Source organism: Melopsittacus undulatus, chromosome 1, assembly GCF_012275295.1.
Source record: "Melopsittacus undulatus isolate bMelUnd1 chromosome 1, bMelUnd1.mat.Z, whole genome shotgun sequence".
Lineage (NCBI taxonomy): Eukaryota > Metazoa > Chordata > Aves > Psittaciformes > Psittaculidae > Melopsittacus > Melopsittacus undulatus.
The window spans coordinates 130,228,610-130,251,663 of NC_047527.1; the positions used below are offsets into that span (position 1 = coordinate 130,228,610).

At 40.0% G+C, this 23,054-nt stretch overlaps 1 protein-coding gene across 3 annotated transcripts in view; it reads right to left on the reverse strand.

Annotated features, from left to right (window-relative positions):
- Window positions 1-23,054, reverse strand: part of RAPGEF5 (Rap guanine nucleotide exchange factor 5) — a 95,688-nt gene that overhangs the window by 41,488 nt on the left and 31,146 nt on the right. The window contains exon 3 of one of the 3 annotated variants that reach the window (XM_031052522.2): window positions 18,846-18,891. The exons of the other annotated variants lie outside the window; for them this stretch is intronic. Within the exon in view, the coding sequence (XP_030908382.1) occupies window positions 18,846-18,891 (46 nt within the window). The remainder of the gene's footprint in view (window positions 1-18,845; window positions 18,892-23,054) is intronic. 3 annotated transcript variants of the gene reach the window in all.

A 23,054-nucleotide genomic window follows, 5' to 3' on the forward strand; every position in this document is an offset into this window, starting at 1 on the left:
TGTATTTGGTTCACAAACATCAAAATCTTTAGTTCTCCAAACAGGCAAGAGAATGATATTGCTCTTTTTAACCCCAAAACAAGAATGTTTGTGTTTTTATTTTTTTCTTCCCAACATGGTAATATTTTCCTCAAGTTTTATGGAGTTCCTGGTCACTGTATTTCTTTGAATTCCAGCAGGTATATTGTGTTCCCTTTAACAAGAAAACAGGTTTGCAACACCTGCATTCTCAGATAAGAACAGGAGCAGAAGCTGAATAAAAGCAGAACTTATTCCAGTTATATAGCAGAGCAAAAAATGTTTTACCAGTATAACTTGTTAGTTGTTAGTATCAGTTAATCAGTTGTGATTTAAGTGGTGGTTTACAACTGTGAAAACTACAACTACAAACAATACCTCAAATGAGAAAGACAAGGTTGAGTCGTGATTTCCGTATCCTGAGTTTCTCACTGTTTGTTTGCAATCTATCTGTTCTAGTCCAAGCTAGTCCTTGTGTACAAGCATGCAACTGAGAGCATCCCAGGAGCTTTTCATGCCAAGGCTGCAATTTCACAATAATTTAGACCAATTTCAGTTACACCTGCCTTGTACGTCCTTGTCTGTGAATTATTGACCTCATAGCTGCAGTGTAGGATGGCAATAAGAATTCACCTGCACATCATTCAAAACCAGATATTATGGGGATATCACATGGATGGATAGCTAATGACATCCCACCCTGTGAGCATGGGATTCAAAATATCTCCACTGTTCTTAAAAGAAAAATAAATCTAGCTAGATCAGTGTATTTAACCAGCTCATCTAGAAAGAGTCCTGACCCAAAGACAAACAGCTAAACCCCTTTACACTCAGGATCAAAACAATTAAATTCTTTATATTTCACCAACATTGTTAAAAAATGGTGGAAATTATTAGCTCTGCATAAAAATAGTATTTTGTCCTGGTAAATGAAAAGACATTGTGGACAGCTTGTTCTCTATCTGAAAGGTCATCTATTCATTCTGTTGCACATCTTTTGGATGATACAATGCCGATATTAAAGTTGGAGGTTTCACAAACATTTATTTGGAATTCACTGATCCTTGAGTCAACAACCACATTTTAGTTCTTTACTAAAATGTGACTGTGCAGTGATTCTCATGAAGTCAGAGATATTTACAACAAATTATTTCCCTGGCTTTCTGTATAGGGGATATCTGAGTTTCAGGAATACATAGCCATGTGTTCAGAAAAGAAATTGAGTACAGATGAAGCAAAACTGCGATGCTTATCAATGAGCTTCTGCAACTGATTTCTTTTTTCTTCTAAATGCAGAAGAAAAGTTCATAAATTGTGATTCCTGTAGCTTGTATATGGGCTAGATCTCTTCAAATTGTCCCTGAACTTGCTTAGAAATTTAAACCCTGAAGGAATGTTTGGAACAAAAAAAAAGTCTGAATTCTATATATGGTACATTTATAGCATCGCTCACCTGTTAAATTACTTTAACAAGTAACCAATGAAAGTGCTTTTGCTAGATTAAATATCTATTACAAGGAGATTTATATTTTTATATATATAATATATATTATGATTTTTTATATATATTTACCTAAAGACTTTACAATAATACTCATATTTTCAAATGCCTGCACTACCTTGAAGTTATTTCCCTGAAGTCCTACTGTTCACTGTAACTATCTTCTGCATTTTCTTCCTAAATGCACTGTAATTTAAAATCATTGCAGAATGGTTTTTCATGCCATAGAAAGGACACAAAACCTGAGGGTGTAGTGATTCTTCAAAAGGAATTTGTTCAAAACAAACAATTGGACACTCCTCAGATATTTTTGGACACGTCCAAAATACATGTCCACAAATAGCGATTTTCTGGTTTTAACCTGCAGAGAGAAAGCCAAAGTGTGAGATAATTTATTCACAGCAAATTATTAATTCTGCTACTAATGGCCACTAAGAGCAGTAAATTTGAATGAGGAAGGGCTCTGAGTATACCAGTTGGGCTGATAATTAGGAACACAGGTCTTTACAGGGTTTTTCTGTCTAGTCACATTTGATTTAAGAATTAAAGAAGAAAAAAAGACAATTCCACTCAAATCATTATCTATTTACAGTGCACCATACCCCCAGAATGGCAGTGAAATACATACCTACCCCTGATTTTAAATGTCACTGTGTCCCAGTTTCTGCATTAACTTGCAATCATCTTCCCCATTCCCATTAAAAAAACTTTCTTTTCTCTTTATAGCAAACAGGGAGAATAAAACGCATAGTAACAGTTGGAAAAGAAAAGCTCCCACTGCAAAAACCTGTGAAGTTATGCTATATTTTTAATTCCCCTCCTTAATGTATTTTTTATTTAATAATTTTCTTCTAGCCATCAATCTAATTTTTCTTTGTTAATCACAATTTTCTTTTATTTGGCTAAGCAATTATTACAAAGTATGCAGTTAGCTTGCAGCTATGGGATATTTAATTTCAAAGGCAACTTTAAGCATTCTAAAGCTTCATAAGGACATGAAACAGAAACATCGTGAGTCCAATGGGCTCTTGTTCTTGCAGCATTTTGGTGGCAGCCCTAGGCAATAATCTGAAACCACACTGAATGTGTACAAGTACCACAGGCATAAAAATAATAAAAAGGCAGGCACTGTGCTTGTTTGTCATTAAATAATCAATTCATGCCAGGTTCTGCTGAGACAGTTTCTCATGGGCTGTATGTGTCCACTCCTTTCACCAGGTGAAATAAGGCAGCATGGACACCAGCTTCACTAGGAGCAGCTGAGTACAGCTCATCCCATTTTTCTGCCATGTACAAGTCCTTCTGCAAGATATATTCAGGGTGGCTGTGAGATGGAAAGAGAATATATATACATGGGATGTTCTCACACATATGAATTTCTGGGGGAACACCTGTTTTCAGCTGGTAACTACAGGACCCTAAAAGAGGATAGATTTAGATTAACTATCAGGAAGAAGTTCTTCACTATGAGGGTGGTGAGATACTGGAACAGGTTGCTCTGAGAAGTGGTGGCTGCCCCATCCCTGGAAGTGTTCAAGGTCAGGTTGGATGGCGCTTTGAGCAACCTGGTGTACTTGAAAGGTGTCCTTGTCCATGGCAGGGGGGTTGGAACTAGACAGTCTTTAAGGTTTCTTCCAACCCAGACCATTCTATGACCCAGCAATTTGTCTGCATGAGAGGTTGTAAGTGTATTGCGTGTGTAAGGTGATGATGATGACAGCAAACAGTAACGATGTGTGTATTTGGTGTGGAAGGGGGATCTAGAGTCTCAGAGACAGTAAATAGTCATATATTTGGATAAACAACACACCATATATGTCCATGTACTTTAAAAATCCAGAAGATTCCCTGCTGCTTTCCATATGCCCATTTACCTCTCTAACCAGTTCATACCCTTTCTCTGAGATGGCAACTCTGCAAATATTAGCTCAATATGATAGCACAATTGTAAATGCCAGGAGGGTAGAATGGGTTTCTTACATGGAATTATATACCAAATTTGATTTTTCAGTGGTTTCTTTTCTCCCTTCTCCACCCTCTTCTCTAAACAGGGTATCAGTTACCAAGCCTTGGGATAGAAACTAATACAGATTTGTAGAGAGAAAATGTCTGTGATGCACATTTAACAAATTGGGACAGGCAGTACGCTTCGTGGTGTTGCCAAGTCTAACATCTGTGAGCTCTTCTCAAACTTTAGCATTTTCTTAAACTACCACAGTGGTACAAAGGCATCAGTGTAGCAGTCTCACATTAATAACTTCTTACATAAACATGAAAAGAGACTTAATCTAAACAAAAGGCCTTTGTCAAATGGAGTAAAAAATTCTTTTAATTAGATATATTTGAGGGCAGTTTTTTAAAAACAAATATTTCAGTTTAGCTATCACATAGAATGAGCAAAGAACAAAAACTAGGGAAATATTTCAATGTTACAGAGAGATATATCTCTGTAACTACCCACCACACAATTTGTATGTCCACATATTATATACTGGTAAGCACATGTACCAACCAGCATCTTTAAACCATACTGTATACACATTTACATTACAAAGATGTTAAATGGATCAAACTGTATTCAGAACATACCTATTGCTCTATTGCTAACATTAGACACCCTGTCCAGCTAAGCCAGCTATAATTATTCCTAATGCCAGTCTTGAGTCATTAATCCCTTTATACCCACAAGAAGAGATAACCTGAGGCCAAATTCCAGTTTGTCCTGGTTTTCTGATCACCCTGTTACATCCTGAATAGTTTTTGCAATCAGGATTTTAAATATGCAGTGCATCAATATTTTTTTCCTATAATTACATGGTTTATGAAAGATAACTTCCTTTATACAGAGGAGTAGAAAAATACAGACTCTATATTGTTTAACTTACAGATCTTCTATGTCACGTACTGTGAGCTGGGGAGAGGATACTGATAGTGAAATCTGTTAAATTGCGAAGAAAAACAACTAATCTGTTTGGGTTTTCCAAACTTATCACCATTCTGAACCCAAATCTCTTCCACTCTGCACAGTAAAAATTCATTATGAATGGCTGTGTAAGAATTGCAGAAAGATTTAAGGGGGTTTCAGGCTTGTATTCCACACTGAATCGGATTATATGAAAATATAGATAAAAGTACTGGAATGCAAGTCTTTTTCCACTTTACGCAAAATAGCTGTTCAGCTTTCTCCAGAAATTTGCTGGAGAAGGACAAACTTGTACGGAGATTGAAAGAAAAAAAGTGGGGAAAAAAAAAGATTGCCTGAATGAACAAGCCACTGGAATTCACAATTAACTCATGAGTTAAAATTACTCTTACTGCAAATTTGTATTGTCAATTTGGCAACCCTCACTCATGCTACACAAGAGTTGTTTTCACCATGAGAGAATTAAACTGAGTAAAAGGATGAAAACTCACGTATTGAAATAAAAATACTACTCCCTAAACTCTGTTTTCCAATCTACTGCTCATTTACCATTCAGAAACATAACAAATAGAAAGAGAAATCTTCTTCATCTTAAAGCATGTTAGAACCTGAGCACTGGTGGGCAGCGTGTAGGAACTCCAGCAGCATGAAATGTGAGCAAGGGTTAGACACACATTTTTAAAACATCAATGCAAAATCTGAGGTTTGTGTCTTAATGAGATGTCTTTAGGCTTACTAAAGGAGGATAAGCGATTGAGAAAGAACAAGTCTGAGAAATAGATGTATTTTAGACAACATTCAAGAAATTCTAAAATTCTTTAGCTATACCATTCCCCTTTTGTGATCACGGCAAAGACAACAGGGTGACCATATAGTCAGCTCCTGACATCCCCTTATGTTAATACACTTACCAGCATCAGCCAGAATTCCAAATTTAAAAATCACCAACAACTTGAAAATTTGCTCTCATTTACATTCACTGCATCATCCCTACGTTGCAGGACCAGCCACTTCTCTCTCACATTTAGTGAGGCTCATTGTCTAGAGTAATTATGGGAGGAAAATAATACCCAAAACCCAACTGAATCCTTTGGGGGTTTTATCTTCCTGCATATGACTGAAAAACTGGGGTCAATAATGCTAATGTACTTAGTGACTTCAAAGCACACACTGGAAATGATTTTTCAAAATATAATACTCATTGATGGGGTTAGCAACTGTCTGCTCAGAAACAGTTAAAACCTGCATTTCTCACAGTCATCAAGAAAAGCAGCCCTATGAGATGGGGTTACAGCTGGGTAAACTGACAGATGAGCTCCCTGTGCCTGAGTAAAATGGATGCTCATTACTTACTATTCTATAGGGAATAGACATTTTCTTCTATTTTAAATATTCACTCATTGTGTTCAAATTAAACTGAGGGCTAAAGCAAAGCATTATCAAGTTTTTCAGTCTCTCAGTGCTGAAAGCTCTTAAGCTTGATAAATTCTTGTCACCTCTCTTACTCCTTTCTGTAAAATGAGAAAAATTATAATCACAGCTCAAGGCAAACAGTGCTACATGTAGATTTCTTGCATGTTTTGATTCATGTATTACTATGCAATGCTCTGAAACCTTTCAGGAATGCAAACACAGGTCTAGAGAGTTGTAGTTGTAATGGGAAAACTGCTTGTTCTGCAGAAATAGAAAAACTATTTGAGGGCAACTGTTTTCAAAGATAGGAGTTCCTCAACAATCTGTAATTCCACAGTAATTTACTAAAAATGTCAGGATGTCTTTGAGTACAAACAGTAAATGCAAATTGCTGTCATTACTATCTGATCTAGCAAGGTATTGCTCATGTCTGAGAGAGTGCTAAGTGGCCCCAGATCTTCCTTGCATTCACCAGATGGCAATGGCACTCAGGACCTTGCAGGATTAGCCCTTAATTCAATATCAGGTCATATAATAATGCTATGCCACCATGGACACAGCATGAAGGAAAAAAAAAAAGAAAAAAAGAAAATTACACTGGAAAAGAAGGTCAATGGAAAAAGGAACATCTATAAATAATGTGCTGCTAATGTATTAAAACAATTACAGTACTTATGTCATCTAACCACTGAAGCACTGAGAAATCAATGCACAAAGGAATAAAGAACAAGTCATTTATTTCTGGCATAACGCTAGAAAAAGGAAAAATACAAGTGCAAGATGTTTAACCTGTGCAACCAGATTCCTTATTAGAGCATAAAAGTGAAAACTAGGAATAATTTCTAAGGCATCTCCCAGAAATTTCTGGCAGAATTTTAACATCTGCAGAACAAATTAAACACATTCTGTCTGGTAAGGTCAAAGATCCTTCTAAAGGTGCATAACAGTTGCTGCTATCACATGTACTGGAGCAGTTCCTTATTTCATCTGAGGGACAGAAAGCCCTGAGAAACCAGAGGCAGAGAGAAAATGTCAAACTTTTCAAGCTTTAACGAGGCACTAATATTTCCACACAGAAATTTGAAGCTCTTTCTTTTTTTTTCCTCCAGGTATGAGGGAGCCCTGGTGATTAATGTGCAGCTATAATGGTCAGGGTTATTTGAAATTATTGGACAAGTCCACTATGTCTTATACATTTTGAAGTATCAGAAATATTGCCTATAGCAGTCACTATTTTGTGACTTTTTGTCAAAAAAAACCCTTCACTACTGCAAATAAAACACTCAAGCTTTCCATGCAGTGAAACCTTGCTTGACAGTAAACTGAGGTATTTTAACATACACATAACGTCCTCATACAAGCCTCACAGCAAGAGGCAGCCACTCCTTGTGCATCAAGCATCTCTCAAAGTACTTTAGGAGAAAAACCCATCCTCCCTTTCCATTGATTGCTTAAAATAAGCCAGCCAAGCCAGGATTGCCTGGAGCAGCAGGACAAAAGATAAAATATTTAATGGTTCCCTTTCATCCTTCTGCCCTGGGGTCCAGCTGTGTTATGGGGCAGGAAATATGGCCATGCAGCAGTAAGGGTCTGCTACTGGTCTGACCTCATGGGTTTTCACCTCCAGCATGCACACCACCTGGCACTCCAGTGTGTCAAAACTGTACGAGCAAGTGCAGGCAAGTTTCTACTTTTCTGCTTCTGTCTTGCACCTGGATGGACTTTTTTGCATCCTTTCAATTACCCTCTTCTTCAGGCACCCAAAGAGATGCAATGCTCTCCAGTCCAGACCCCTCAATGACATGACTTCCAGGTGCCACCAGGAACTGCCACTGCCTCAGCAGCACCATTAAGACCTTTTGTTGCCTGATGGCAGCACAGTTGTCATGCACAGCCATCCTGCAGCAACAGACAGCAGTACATACAAAGGGGCTGCATCACCTGCCCCTCTCCTACTGCAAGCCTGGTCCTTCCAACTGAGTGCTCACAGCTGCTCAAGCCTTTTCCCAGGTCCACAGCTCAGCATAAATTTGAGTCTTTAAAAATACACTAGACATTCAACTTTCTGAAAGTTAATGTAAAGGAAGATGTACTGAATCTTCATTCTTTGCACCTTTGCTGTCCCACACTCGTTAGACAGGAACTGGCATTGAAGAAGAACAAAGTTTCAAGTTCAGCATGTCTTTCTCACTGCTGAATTGGAATAACTATCCCTAAGAAACAATAATCTTCAAATCTAATATTGTATTCAAATATAGAAATATCATTGTATCTTCAAAACTGGCTACGGATGTTAAAGATAACAGGAAGGGATTCTACAGGAATGTAGCGGCTAAAAAACAAACTAGGGACAATGTAGGCCCTCTCTGGAAGCTATCAGAACTGGCTACCCTGGATTTGGAGAAGGTTGAGGTTCTGAATGACTTCTTTGCCTCAGTCTTCACTGGCAAAGGCTCTGACCACACCACCCAAGTCTTGGAAGGCAGATGCAGGCACTGTGAAAATTAAGAACTTGGGCCCACTGTACGAGACAATCTGGTTCGAGACCATCTTAAGAACCTGAATGTACACAAGTCCATGGGACCTGATGAAATCCATCTGTGGGTCCTGAAGGAGCTGGGAAATGAAGTTGCTAAGCTACTGGCCATCATATTTGAAAAATCCTGGCAGTCAGGTGAAGTTCCCTACGACTGGAAAAAGGGAAATATAACCCCCATTTTCAAGAAGGGGAAAATGGATGATCCAGGGAATTACAGACCAGTCAGTCTCACCTCTGTGCCTGGCAAAATCTTGGAGTAGATTCTCCTGGAAGGCATGCTAGGGCACATGAAAAACAACAACGAGCTTGGTGACAGCCAGCACGGCTTCCCTATGAGGAAATGCTCCCTGGCAATTTGGTGGCCTTCTATGATGGGGCTACAGAAATGATGGACAGGGGTAGAGCAACTGATGTCATCTACCTGGACTTGTGCAAAGCGTTCGACACTGTCCCACATGACATCCTTGTCTCTAAATTGGAGAGACATCAATTTGATAGGTGGACCACTTGGTGGATAAAGAACTGGCTGGATGGCTGCACACAAAGAGTTGTGGTCAATGGCTCAATGTCTGGCTGGAGACCAGTAACGAGTGGTGTTCCTCAGGGATCGAAGTTGGGACTGGTCTTGTTTAACATCTTTGTTGGTAACATGGACAGTGGGATTGAGTGCACCCTCAGCAAGTTTGCCGATGACACCAAGTTGCGTGGTTCCATTCATACGCTGGAGGGAAGGAATGCCATCCAGATGGATCTTGACACACTTGTGAGGTGGGCTGATGCCAGCCTCATGAAGTTTAACTACGACAAGTGCAAGGTCCTACACATGGGTTGGAGCAATCCCAGGCACAGCTACAGGTTGGGCAAAGAAGAGATTAAGAGCAGCCCTCCGGAGAAGGACTTGGGGGTGTTGGTCAATGAGAACATGAGCCGGCAGTGTGTGCTTGCAGCCCAGAAAGCCAACCATATCCTGGGCTGCATCAAAAGAAGTGTGACCAGCAGGTCGAAGGAGGTGATCCTGCCCCTCTACTCTGCTCTTCTGAGACCTCACCTGGAGTATTGTGTGCAGTTCTGGTGACCTCAACATAAAAAGGACATGGAACTGTTAGAACAAGTCCAGAGGAAGGCCACAAGGATGATCAGGGGACTGGAGCACCTCCCGTATGAAGAGAAGCTGAGAAAGCTGGGGCTATTCATTCTGGAGAAGACTGCATGGAGACCTCATAGCAGCCTTCCAGTACCTGAAGGGGGCCTATAGAGATGCTGGTGAGGGACTATTCGTTAGGGACTGTAGGGATAGGACAAGGGATAACGGGTTAAAACTTAAACAGGGGAGGTTTAGATTGGATATAAGGAAGAAATTCTTTACTGTGAGGGTGGTGAGGTACGGGAATGGGTTGCCCAGGGAGGTTGTGAGTGCTCCATCCTTCGCAGTGTTCAAAGTGTTGGATGAAGCCTTGGTGACATGGTTTAGTGTGAGGTGTCCCTGCCCATGGCAGGGGGGTTAGAACTAGATGATCTTAAAGTCCTTTCCAACCCTATGAGTCTAAAACAAGATTTTGAATTATTAATTTCTGGGTCTTCAACTTGAAGTACTTTTAAAAAGCCCACTTTTTAGTGACATTTCTGAGAACATGAACTAAAATTTTCTGTTTACACCCCCAAAATATCATGCATATGTATATATATATATATATATATATATATATATATATATAATAAATCTTAACTGGCATTATTTTCAAATAAATTAGGAGTATTAGCCACAAAAGTTTTAACTTCGGTACCTAATGACAGGCTCCAAAATCTACTGTATTTGAACAACATCCAGTCCAGCAGATTATGACAACTGCAGTACAGTGACCAGAATATGTTCCACACTGGTACATAATATGGATGAAGAACAGGTCAAACTACATGTGGCAACGCCACATCAAAAGCTTTGCAGGTCAGGTGCAATGCCTAGACTTCAGTGTGCAGTCTTATCCCCATCACCTGCTGCTAACTGCTTTCCATACCACCCAGAGGGATAGGTCCCTTAAGGGAACAGAAATGTACAGATCTGCACTGTGGATTTTTAAAAGTGTTTAGCAAGAAGCTTTGATTTATTATTTTCCCCCTACAAAGCAGCAAGGGGAAATTTCTTTGTGTTTCGGCACAGGGAAAGAGATATAAGAAAAATGTTGCTTGCCCCTGGGAACCAAATTATCATAAATATGCTAAGCAGTGCAAGCTCCCCAACATATGGCACTGGAGCATGTGCAGAAAACACCAGAGAGGCTCTTCAGGGAAGCCTAGCACAACAAAGCATCCATTGGCGAAACACTCCTGGCTTCTGCAGATTCGGCAGAACTGCCTACAAAGGGAATGACGGCATTTCATCTTAGCAAGAACTATTGGGTATCTCAGCGTAAGATGGCAATAACATGCACTAGACTAACGTACAGACCACGCACTTCATCCAGCACACAGAAGAGAAAAAGCATTGGGTCAAGTGGTAGGACACTTTTGGTGCATTGGGTTGCACACACTAGGTTAGGGTCTTGCATAGGCAGCTGTGGCCCATTACCATGTAACTGCAGAAGCAGTGACGCATTTGCCACCATCTTCTGACATATGGAGGCAAAAGGCCCAGCAAGGGAGCTGCATGGCTGCAATGTGTTACAAGCTAAACTGGCCAGGGGGCAAGGAGGAGGAGTGAATACATCTTGCAAACCTCACAAGAGACTCATACAGGCATTACCATACTGCAATGCCACTGCAGTGCTTAGGGATGCCAGTTCCAGTATTTTGCCTAGGGGTGTACAGTACTTGAAGCTGATGGGCACACACTTCTCAGACCTCTCTGAGCTATTTAATTTATGCAGTACATGAACACCTACCACACACAGCAGAGACCTCCTTGTACTGGCAGAAGAGACACAGCACCCAAAAGAACCCCAAAACCAAACAGGGCCATATCTACATTTGACATTTCCACGCTTGCCTTCCTCACTGCTCGCTGGTGCAGTAAAGAACAGCTTCATTGCATAAAACCAGAACAGGCATCAGAGCACTCGTAAGGCAGCTGCATTTTGCTTCCTCATGTGGTGAATGGGTTAAAAAAAAAACCTGCTGAGTTTCATGATGGTGGTGTTAAAATACAATGTTACATTAATTTTAGATTTATTTACATGATCTATATCCTTAAATTATGAGGCCAAATTGTACTTGCTATACTGAGACACCCGAATTATTCCAATGACAGGTTAACATGTAATTAAAGTAATTAAAGACAGCTTTTCTCATTATTACAACTTAATGGAAGACAGCAATGCATAGTCTGTATATGTATTAAGAACATCTAACAACTTCAAACTATTGAGTTTGTCAGTACAACCCTGCGTTGACCCCAGAATGAAAGAAATAACAGAGGCTCCTCCCTGCACAGCTTAAAGATCATACATGGGTAATATATGAAGAACAGGCATTATCCAGACCTGGATAATGCTTGCGAGTATTAAAATATCTGCATGGGCATATTTCCCTGTGGCAGCAGACCATGTTCTTGCACAAGGACCTTCAATGGTTTGCAATACACAGTAGTTCCACATTATGCTTTTGAGAAAGAACACCTTTATTTTGATAATTCTCAGACTATTCTCTCTCATTGGGGAGCTTAGCATTAGATCTTTGATGCAGCTGTACCATAATTACTCAGGGATTTTATTTGATAGCCTAGCTTATTTCGGTTAAATAAAGTGGAGGCATTAAGCAATTACTGGCTGAAAGCCCAGTGGGGTAATTTTCTAAAGGTATATATTCACTTTTGGCATTATTTAGTGTTATTTATTGATTTTGTGACCAAAAATACACGCAGAATAGAACTGTCTGATAGGTACAACTTTGGACTGGCATAATCCAGTTTTCTTCATTTGTATATTTGTTTCCCAAGTCTTACAAGATACTGTATCTTTCATACACACACTGAAAAGCATCTAATGCAAGAGATGCATTCTCTACCTTGTAAAAAGTGGTTGTTCAGCTTTGCAGGCACAGAGGAATCTCCTCGGTCAAGATGTAAACCCTACCTTTTTGCAAAAGCATACACGAATTTGATGCAGCATTTAGGACAAAGGTAAAAAGAAAATCACAAAGTGCAGTAACAGATAGGACACTGTATTGAACTGGGCCTCTTGGGTCATCTACTCCATGTTTCACCACTACACATGAAAACATCCAGCTGTGACTAGCACTTGCTGCTATCTTTCATTTCTATAGCTCTTTTAGGCCATAAGTGCCAGCACAGCTTTTATAATGCATGCTTTATTTTTCCAGTGTATGGAGAAAGAGAAGGAGACACAGGCTCATCAGGGGCAGAAGGTACCTGCCAGGGCTGAGACTACAAACTCAGTGTCCTCACTCTCATTCTGCTCATCTCTCCACAGCCCCATCCAGATAATACCAGTACATTTGGCCTCCTGACAGTGAGGCAAACACCATCAAATGTGAGATTCAGATGGTGATCCCACTGTGAATCACCCTTCCTTATCAAATTGCCAAACCCTCTTCAAATTAAATACTCTAACAGCAGCATACTTTCTACTTCAGAATTCCTTCTTTTTTCTTGTTCCCCAAAGGAAAACATCTTTTGCAACCGAACTGTCTGTCCAACTGTCCATCAATCTTCCTCCCCTTTAGCTCTGTAACCTTTGAATCTGTTGACAAATTTCAAGCACATTTGAGACAGCGCAGCAAATTCTCAGACCCTATAGTCCTGTAAGTAATGGGAATAAGGGCATCTGTAGGTGATGAGTGAGAAATTATTGTCTCACTGAAGTAAAGGCTGCCATTAAGCACAGCTACGTTTGTAGACCTAAAATAGCTTAGCCAAAGGAGATGCAGAGACAGTGCCTCCAGCTGCTGCTTTATGTATAGGGTTTTTTGATTAAAATATACAATCTTAAACACTAGAACTACTAACATCACTGAGATACCCTCCTTATTTAAAATTATGCAGACTCTGTCCATAACCAGTTTCTCTAACAAGGCCTTCCTGTCACTGCTGCTCCTGTCTCTCTGTTGCGCTGGGTTGCTGGGTCTTCTCTTAGTGGACCCTTCAAATTCTAGGGCAGAGCAATGTCTCTTACTTTGTGTTTGTGTATCACTAGTCATGCATTGTGGCTTCTGAATGCCTCTATATATGTAAAATGATAACTCATCATCTTTCCATATTTGTTTCTGCAAATAAGGGTTTGGATTTTTTTTCATTAAACTGTTTTGTTTATTCAGTAAGTCATTAAGGCCAACTACAAAAAGACATTTTTTTTTTCTGACTAAGAAGCATTATTCTTTCTGTATCAGCCCTGGCTAGTCTATAGAAAATTATCAATTACTTGATGTCTGTCTCAAACTGCAATTACTTGGTAGTCCATGGCTGCATATGCGTAGACACTTCTGCTGGTGCAACACTTCCTATAGCTTCTTTCAGGTTACAAAATTGTAAGCCTGTATTTATTTTTACTAAAGAATGCCTCTCAGAGAAGGTAGAAAAGCATCTTAAAGGAAGACTTCTAGGATAACTTACCAGTCTTCAGCTAGCTAGATACTCCCTATATAAGAACATACATTTAAAAGCAATTTTCCAAATCAGTTTTTAGAAACACATCACCGGTTACAGTAAATATATAGAAGCTGGAATTGATTCCATTAGGAGATGCTATTTTAAAGATACAACAGCCCACATCCCAGAAGAACAATGAAGTATAATATTCAAGCTCATTTAATCACTATATCCAATTACAAGAAATAAATCATCACACACATGCCTACATCTGCATTTTAAAATATAAGTAAATCATGAGTAGCCAAGCTAAATGCTGTGCATCTCTGGATTCACAGATTTGCATGGGAAGTGGTGCATTCACTTCCCATTTGAAATGAGATCATCTGAAAACTATTAACATCTAATAATCTTAAGGTAGTTCAAAACCTGCCCTTTTTTGTTCAGTTTGGAACTTGGTCATACAGATCTGCCATTCTCTGCAGTAGAGAACACAATCCTAATCCTGTCAAATACTGAACCTCAGCAGAGCTTGTATATGGCCTAATGACAGACTTTGGTAATCTCTCTACCTTCATTATCTAGGGCTCCCCTAAATCACAGGGATTCAGAAGAGGAGCTAGCCTTCTTGCTAACACTACAAATAGCAGCAGTTCCTGCCTGTTGTAGGTCTCTCATCACAGACTGACATGACTGTCCCCTCTAGGAGGATCTCAATGCTCTCCATCTATCAAGAAAATCCAATACTGCCATTTCTTGCAAAGCTGATGGCATTTTCATGTTTTTCAGACACTTTTACAAATCTGTTATGAAAGATTTAGCGTTCTTTGTAATCACAAACATGGGTGTAACTTCAGAAATTGTGTCTTACTAACCTTGACTCCCTAAACAAATTTTCAATCCTTTAACCTGAGATGTTAAATCAAATGCCCTGTATCCCATCTGCATGTCAAAATCCTCAAGCAAGTAGATCAGATTCCCATTAACACTAATACAGTCTGTATGTACACATCAAAGAAAAATAAATAAAATGTTCAAAACATTTATATAAGCTGCACAAGCAACCCATAAGATGTACCAAAACACATCACACTGGAGACATTGCCTCAACCCACTAACACCACCTCAGGATAGACCTCAGGAAAGTGCTTTCTTGCTGCTTTGCAACAGAAGAGAAATATCTGGGAGAGTACTAAAGGTCTGGAGAACATATGTGAGAGACCAAGCTTCAGCTGGCAGAGACCCTCCCCGGCCTAAAGGTTTAGACTTGGCTTGCCCAACATGCCAAGGTTCCCCAACTGCCCAGATCCCAAAATCTTGTGTGTGTTTTGGGGCTTCTGTCACAGCAAACCTCAGGGGTCCAGGGGGCCACACAATGGCAAAGTGATGGATGTGTGAACCCCCCAAGGTCTCACACTGCCCTGGGGAAAGACTCCTTCATCACCAAGAAGCCCCGCTGGGCAGAGCACACGAAGCACGTATAGATACCACTTTCAAAGCATTTGCAACCTGTGTATGGCCCAAGAGTCCTACATGGCTATCACAAAGAGAGCAAGGCAGGAGGAGGCAGCTTCCCTTTGCTTCCCAGGCTCTGCTCAGGGTGGACATTCTTTCTCTAGGTTGGAGGAAGAGGACAGTGAGGAGCCTGCAGCATTGCCAGGGCTGCTTCCTCACAGTCAGGCTGGGCTTGAGCAGGCCAGAGGTCTGCATCTGTTTGCCTCTCATAAGAGAAGAATCTGTAGTTGCCTTAATAGGCAAAATGTTTGCATTTGCTTGTTACTGGTGGTTTCCATGCTTTGGGGCAGTGCTGCATGCTCACTGCTGCTTTAAGACTGAGTGAAAAACCTCTTGACAAAACGGATCTGACAAATGCTATTTGTAGTTGCTTTTCACTGTTGTTTGTTTGCTTCCAGCTTGTTGCTGTAAATCACCTATGATGTACTAACAGTAACAACAAACAAGACCCCATGGACAAGATTCTGTCGGGGAGGGAAACGAAAGTCAACAAGGGTTTCATTATTATATTGATTCCAGGGCTCTGAATTCACAACTGGGAAAGAACAAAGGCAGTATCTGGCTTTCTGATTTTAGCTGTGGTGGTTCTTAGAGAGTTCAACTAGCCCTAAATCCTAAGAAGTGGAGGTGGGGAGGGTTAAAGAAAGGCTGCTTGGGTAATTGGTAGACCCTTGTGGGTGGGAGGAGGGCTAATGGCAGGAGGGGGATTCAGGCTGCAGAAAAAAAGAAAATAAATTGAAAAGCAATAGAAGGTGAAGTATAAATGCCTCCAGCACTCCCAGGTCAGACAGCATGATTTCTCCATGATTACATCCCTGATTCTGGCAATTTATATTTCCATCAAAGCTCAAGTTCAAGCAAAGGAATAAAATCACAGTTCATCCCTACTGCTGTCAAAAGAAAGACAAAGGTTTTGATTATTAGCTTTCATCAAAATTAGATGCATCAACACTGTCACTTTATTTACATTGATCTATTTTCCCTGTCCTCTCACCCCAGAATGTTTTTGAGTTCAGTGTCCTTGAAAACAAGCCATCATATTTTCACTTCAGAGAGAGTACTGATTTGGTTTCAGATGGATCTCACAAGCTTTTCTGAGCTGAGACACGGTCATCCCATGATCTCAGCCTGGCTCAGAAGACAGTGATGTGAGCTGCTGCCACAGCTACAACTCACATCAGTATTTTTCACCTTGTCTAAAAGATGGGACAAGCAATTTACTTTATTGCAGTAACTGATGCTATTCCGAGAAGCTCTTTCTGCCAGAACCAGCTATACTTCATGAAGGTAAGTGACATCTCACAAAAACCCTCTGGCTGTCAAAGTGCTGTAATTCTACTCGTATTTCAATCTCTGAAAGGATCAAAATTGACTTTTAAAAAATCAAGCAGGATTATCTCCAATGCCAACCACATGTTGGCACAACAGCTCTCCTAAAAGGTCTTATATACCCTAACTGAAACTAAACTGGATGAAGCTTTCCTTTCTGAAAAAAGTGACAGCAATTTAAAGCCTGCATTACAAGCTTACTGATTGCAGTTAATGCATGAAGCTTCTGAATTTTTGCCAAGCACAATCTGCTCCATTATCTCCTTTTTAGACAGTTCCCTCTGCTCTCATAAAAATATTCCTACTACAACCATCTATTCCTACATGTAACAGCCAATCTCCTGATTCACCCATTAGAATGGAAACCTAGCAAGATAACACAACACAGCAGAATCCCCTACCAACCTCATTCAGCACAGGGCAAACCCAGCCTTCAGTAGCTGCTGCCACAGCTGCTCTTTCCCTTCTTATTTCCTCAGACACGATAAAGACACCAGTCAGCATTAGGGCAAGGCAGAGCGGAGCTTTGCTGCACTTGGTAATCCAGGGTATGTTGGCATCAGTTTGCCAACGTCACAGGCAGGCTTTCTCAAGCAATTGAGTTTATTCAGCTACACAGCAAGTGGAAGAGTTTGTTGCTGTAATGCAGCTCAGGGTTCACAGATATGAGGGAGATCTTAAGAGCCCACAGAAAGCCTTATCAACACTACACATTGGGAAACGGGCAGAAATGTATTCCAATTGATGGTTCACAAATAGGTCTTCTGTGGTGGCTTTTTGTTCTTAATTTCCATGGGTGTGCTCTGAGGACAAGGATTTACAGAAAATGGTAAGATGGGGAAGAAAATAACTGCCTCAGCACACTATACAATGAAGTGTCACCAAAGGGTAGTAACAGGCCGCATGACAGTGAGCTTAGTTTGGCTATAGCCAAAACAGTCCCTTTCTTGCTCACAAAAAGACTAGGGCTGCTACTTTCATAGGACCGTGAAACCATCTGAACTCAGGGCATGTGAAGAAGAATTGTGTGGGAAGGAGGCATTAACAGCATGAGAGTAAATTTAGTTCACAAGGGAGAAAAAAAGCAGCTTTGAAGAACACATTTCTTTCAGATTCTTAATACACAACCTCAAAGCACAGGTCTTCAGTGAATCTATCCTTCTACCCTGCAGTCAGAGAATGAATACACTCTTTATATTCCTCAGATAATGTTAATCTCACAAGCAAATCATTGTATTTTTGAGCCATATAAATTCTGAGCACTGGAAACACTAGAATTCAAACCCAGAAGACAGTGCACAAACTGTATTCTTGGACTCAAAGATGTAACAAGTATGTGAACGTAAATTTTTATGTTTTCAGCATTCTCACAGAAAAACTCCTCCACTTTTCAAAAGTTTCCTTCCAAAAAGTCTGAATTCAGAGCACCATCTCCATGTTTTACAACATTACAGAGAGTCTGCTCTTGGGAAGGAGTGCTTTGTTGTATCCTAAGAACAAGCTTTCAACTTAATAGCCATAGCACTAAGTGCTAATAGCAACACAGAAGTTATTAACAGACAAACACCCCTATTTATGCCGGCAGGTGGTGACTCTTTATGTTGTAGAAAAGCAACCCATAAAAGAGAGCACTGAAGACAACATCCAGTTTTTCAAGGTAGATAGTAGAAAGCCTTAAGAAGGAAGGAAAGGAAAACAAGGCTTAGTGGTGGGAATGAGGAAATAGGTAATATGGGAGATCCATGGTGAAGGACACCACAGTTGAGGTTCCTGATGGTCTGTGGCTCCTGCTGAAGGAACAGGACATGCAGAGCCTTTCTAAGAAGCAGACAACACTGATATTTCAGCCTTTCATTTCCAGTTCCTACTCTTACAGTTAACTGACCTGCCAACCCACACACCATCTGCTGCTGTTCCTCTTACACTACTCCCTTACAAATCAGGTCTCACTTTTCCTCTATTAGAAACAGCAGCTTTGAGGTAACTCTGTTTTATAATTAGTCAGCTATGAGCCACATCCTGGGAAATCAGGAAGACAGAGCTGAGAGGATCTAGAAAGTTGTCTCACCTTCACACTTCGTGGTTTGACCCCACTGCTGCAGAGGAATGATCTCCTGGAGACTGAAGTCAGTAAGAGTTACTATTATTTAGACATATTTCAGAATTTAGCTATGACTTTTTGCTAAGCTGATGTTGATTGACTTTGTTTTTGACATTCTTATGGCTCACTGGTTGCAACAGAACAGACCTGGACTGCTTTATCTCCAGACTTGCAGCCATGGAACTGACTCAACCACCAGTGTAGTGTTTAAGCCAGACAGAGAATCAACCCAAGTGGCTGGTGTACTTCTAAGACATCCCCTTTGTTGAGATATCTTTGGCATCACCACTCTGCAGTGACTCAGTTTTCCTTGGTGCCTTTATGGCCCTCAGTCCCACCCTTCTGACCCTGGAACACAAATAATTTCTGCTAGATTTAATGCTGACCAGATACACTCAAGCAATTAGAAAAGCAAAAGGCAGAAACTAAAAGACAACCTCTGCTACTCTTTTTATCTCCAAAACACAAGCATTTTTATAAAACAAAACCCTGGAAGCATTTTTTTAATCCCTTCCATACTCAGTTCCTGGCTTAACACCATCAGAAAATCAGTAAATATCAAAAGCAACATTCTGAAAAAAGTTCCACAGAAAAATTTCTCAAATACACTAACACGTCTCTTTGTAATCTCAGCTACTTACTGTATCTGTTAATTTAGAGATAAATATGACCATATATCCTTTCATATATTTGAAATACTTAACTCCACTGGTTTGATAATTCGTATCACCCAGAATTCCAATGTCATCAGGGCAAAAGTGATTTTAAAAATAACTGATTATAATGTTTTAGGGTCACATTAGGTTTCCAGAAACCTTACCAAATTCCCAGTATCAAAACAACTTGCCTTCCAAATGTTTTATCACATTTTTTATATCAGTCAGGTCTATTTTGCAGTACAACAAATTAACACATTCTGCCTTTTCTTACTTTAAAAAAATAAAAAAACTAAAAGCCTTTTTCACTGACAAAAGAAAATTATTGATCTTCAACCTTAAAAACATTCTCCTGCTAGAAGTGTGCTTCCCAATTCTTTCCTGTTTAAGCCACTAAGATCATCAAACACCCCTATATTGTCTACAGTGCCCAACTTCATAATAAATGGTTTCACACTAGGCTTTCATGCCGGCTCCTTATCACTTTCTCACATAGCAAAAGGTGACAACTAGGTATAATGATCCCCATAATTACAAAGGAAAGACTGAGGAACTAAGAATACTATGATCTAATTGACTATAATGGTAGCTTTTTCTTCTGCAAATTTGACTCAAACACAAACCACTTTAAACTCTTAGGGCCCTATCATCATCACCTCAAGATATTCTTCCACAGGATATGAAAGAAATCTATTTAGGTGCCTGAGGTGCCCAAAGGTGCCTAGGCATTCCTAGGCATACTGAAACCATGTGTTTGTCTGATGGATAACTCAGTACCTTTTCCTCCTTGAAAGGGCCTGCTTTGCTAGGTGTCCTTACACCATGAGAAGTATTTGTGGTGGTGAACTGAAAAAATACCCTCAGTACCTAGAGTCCTGATAATGAAGACAGCACCCTGATCACTAGATGCTCACCATTCCTCATGCTGTCTCTAGTTTTCCAGTCATTTAATATGACAATCCAGGAGCCTCATCCCCAAACTCTGCCTTTCTGAAGTTTGCCCTAACAAGCCTTAATGCCCAAGTGCAAAAAAAAAAAAGCCACTCTTTTTCAGGTTCTGAGTCCTAATTTCTCAGAAATAACTGCCTGAGTGCCTGGCAAGAGACAGTATCTCAGACCTATTCCCCTTGCTGGCATTTCCTATTAGCTTAACCACCACAGCGTGTGACAGGTTGCCTGTAGTGAATCTCAGGCATGGCACTGTCTGCAAGCTGATTCAGCTCGCTAATGTGACAGAAAGAAGCTCCTGCTTCTCTTGTCCTAGCTCCAGCCCCCACCATGACATTTGCAAAGCCTATCAGCAGAAAACTGTTTGCTGTCTGCTGCCAACTGAACTGATAACTTGGGAAGGAACTAATACCATATTTTAACCTCAGATTCTGATTAATTGCTTCCAAATTGCAATGGGCTTCTTGCAGTACGCTGGGTCACCTCAAACATCCCCATACAATAGAACTAGATGTTTAGTAAGAGGCCAACAGAGGATGCCCAGGGGAAGAAATAAAACAAGAAAAAGACAGAGTTATCATTCTCTGATACATTGTCCTAGCTTCCAGCAACTGACAGTGGAGGCTTTCCAAACAGGAAGTTGTTATCAACCTCACTGCAGCAATGCAGTTTCTGCAAAGATTTTGCCTGATTTGTTTTTGAACCCTTCCAATATTTGGTTACCACAAAATCCTCACAGTAATAAGTTTCACATTTTAGCTGTGCACCATATCAGAAAAGAACTCCTTTTTATTAGTTATAACCCCAGAAATTTGACTGTTAAAAAAACCACTTCCCACATTATGAGAAACAATGAATAATTTTTCTATATTCACCCTCCCCATACAATTCATAGTCCCATAGATCACTATATGCCTCCTTTACAGAAACTATTTTTCTAAGATGACAAAACCTACACTATTCATTCTTAGATGTATTTCACCTATACTTCTAATTAACCTTGCTGCCCTTTTCAAGTTTTCTTTAGTTCATTTACAACCTTTTTGAGCTGGGGCATTAGAAGGAACCATATTATACATACCATATTACACAGTTACACAATTGTATAACTGTGGCTCTTGCTTGTCCTAATTGTCTGAAATAGTTTTGTCTTTTTAATCAATTATGATAAAAAATTTCCAAGAACTATCTTCTCTATCTCTAAAGACCTATTTTCTGCATGATATTAGCCAATTCAGCACCTCTGCTGAATATATATAAGGATTTCCTTTCTCTGGGTTAGAAAATGCACTACTTGCATTTTTTAAATTTGGATCTCATCTGCAATTTTATCATGCAGATTTTTATTCCTTTCATCCTTCTTCAGGCACAGGGCTGGTTTGAGGAGGAACGCTCCTAACTCCTAAAGTATCTTCCCAGTCCTAGACTGCCCTGTTCTTACTACTTCCATGAGGATATTTTTGAGTTAGATCTGTTTCCTATTCTAACTCACCTTGCAGTGACAACCTAAGTTTGTCAATATGGTAACAGGACAACACAACAGCTCAAACAGGCAGTCAGAGGTGGGATAACAAGGTCTACAAGAACATACTCTTGAATGGCCACCAATTTACTATGGTTTCACTTACTACAAGACCCCTAGCCATTTAATATTATCGTCAGATGCCATTACCTCAGTTTTCATCCCACACTCAGCAGCACCTAGTCTTAAATGGCAGCTTCTCTCCATTTTAAACACTGGCAATTTACTCTTACTTTTCATTTTCTCTCTTTTAAGTCATTATCAGTCCTGAAAAGCGTTTTCTTCTTTATTAAAAGGATCCTTACATTTCTTTTAGGATTTTTGGCAAGGGACTTTATCAAAAGCAATGTGGAAATACAAATATAAGATACAGGCACACCAGACCATATACACCCTCATACCCCTTCAAATCTTTAACAGCTCTACAGGCTACGCAAAATCTGACTTATCTCTGAAAAAAACCAAACACCACATTTCCCTTCCCTTAGTATAATATTTCTGCATGCATTTCTTCCTTCTGCTTTTACTCTTTTGCCAGTCAATTTACTAGCATAAAGGCATAGCTTTATACTGCAGTTTTGCATCTAACCAAACTCCCGCAAGCAAGTCCAGCTTCTGAAGGCAAGAGTCCATCTCTCCTGCTATCCCCACCTGCTCACCTCCCATTCCCTGCCACCTTCTCCCTGTATCAAGGCAAACTTTGTGACACTGACAGATAGAGAGGATCAGGAAACTGATCTGCCTTAAAACTAAAAATTGGTATTTCCTACATCAGTATCAACTAGGACTAACTCCCTGCTCATTCTGTTACAGAATCACATGACAGGCTGTCACCTGGAGACTGCACCAAGGGACCAGTGCAGCAACAGCAGTGAGTGGCCAGTGAAGGCTGAGCTGGTTCTTTTGACTACAGTGCCACTTTATGCTGGAATAATGTATTGGTAAAATTACAACCTTATTGCTTAGATGTTCCCCAAATAGAACCACTACTTTTAATTGGCATCACATTTTTCCCCTTCCTCTGTCACTCAAGATGATTTTATGATAGAT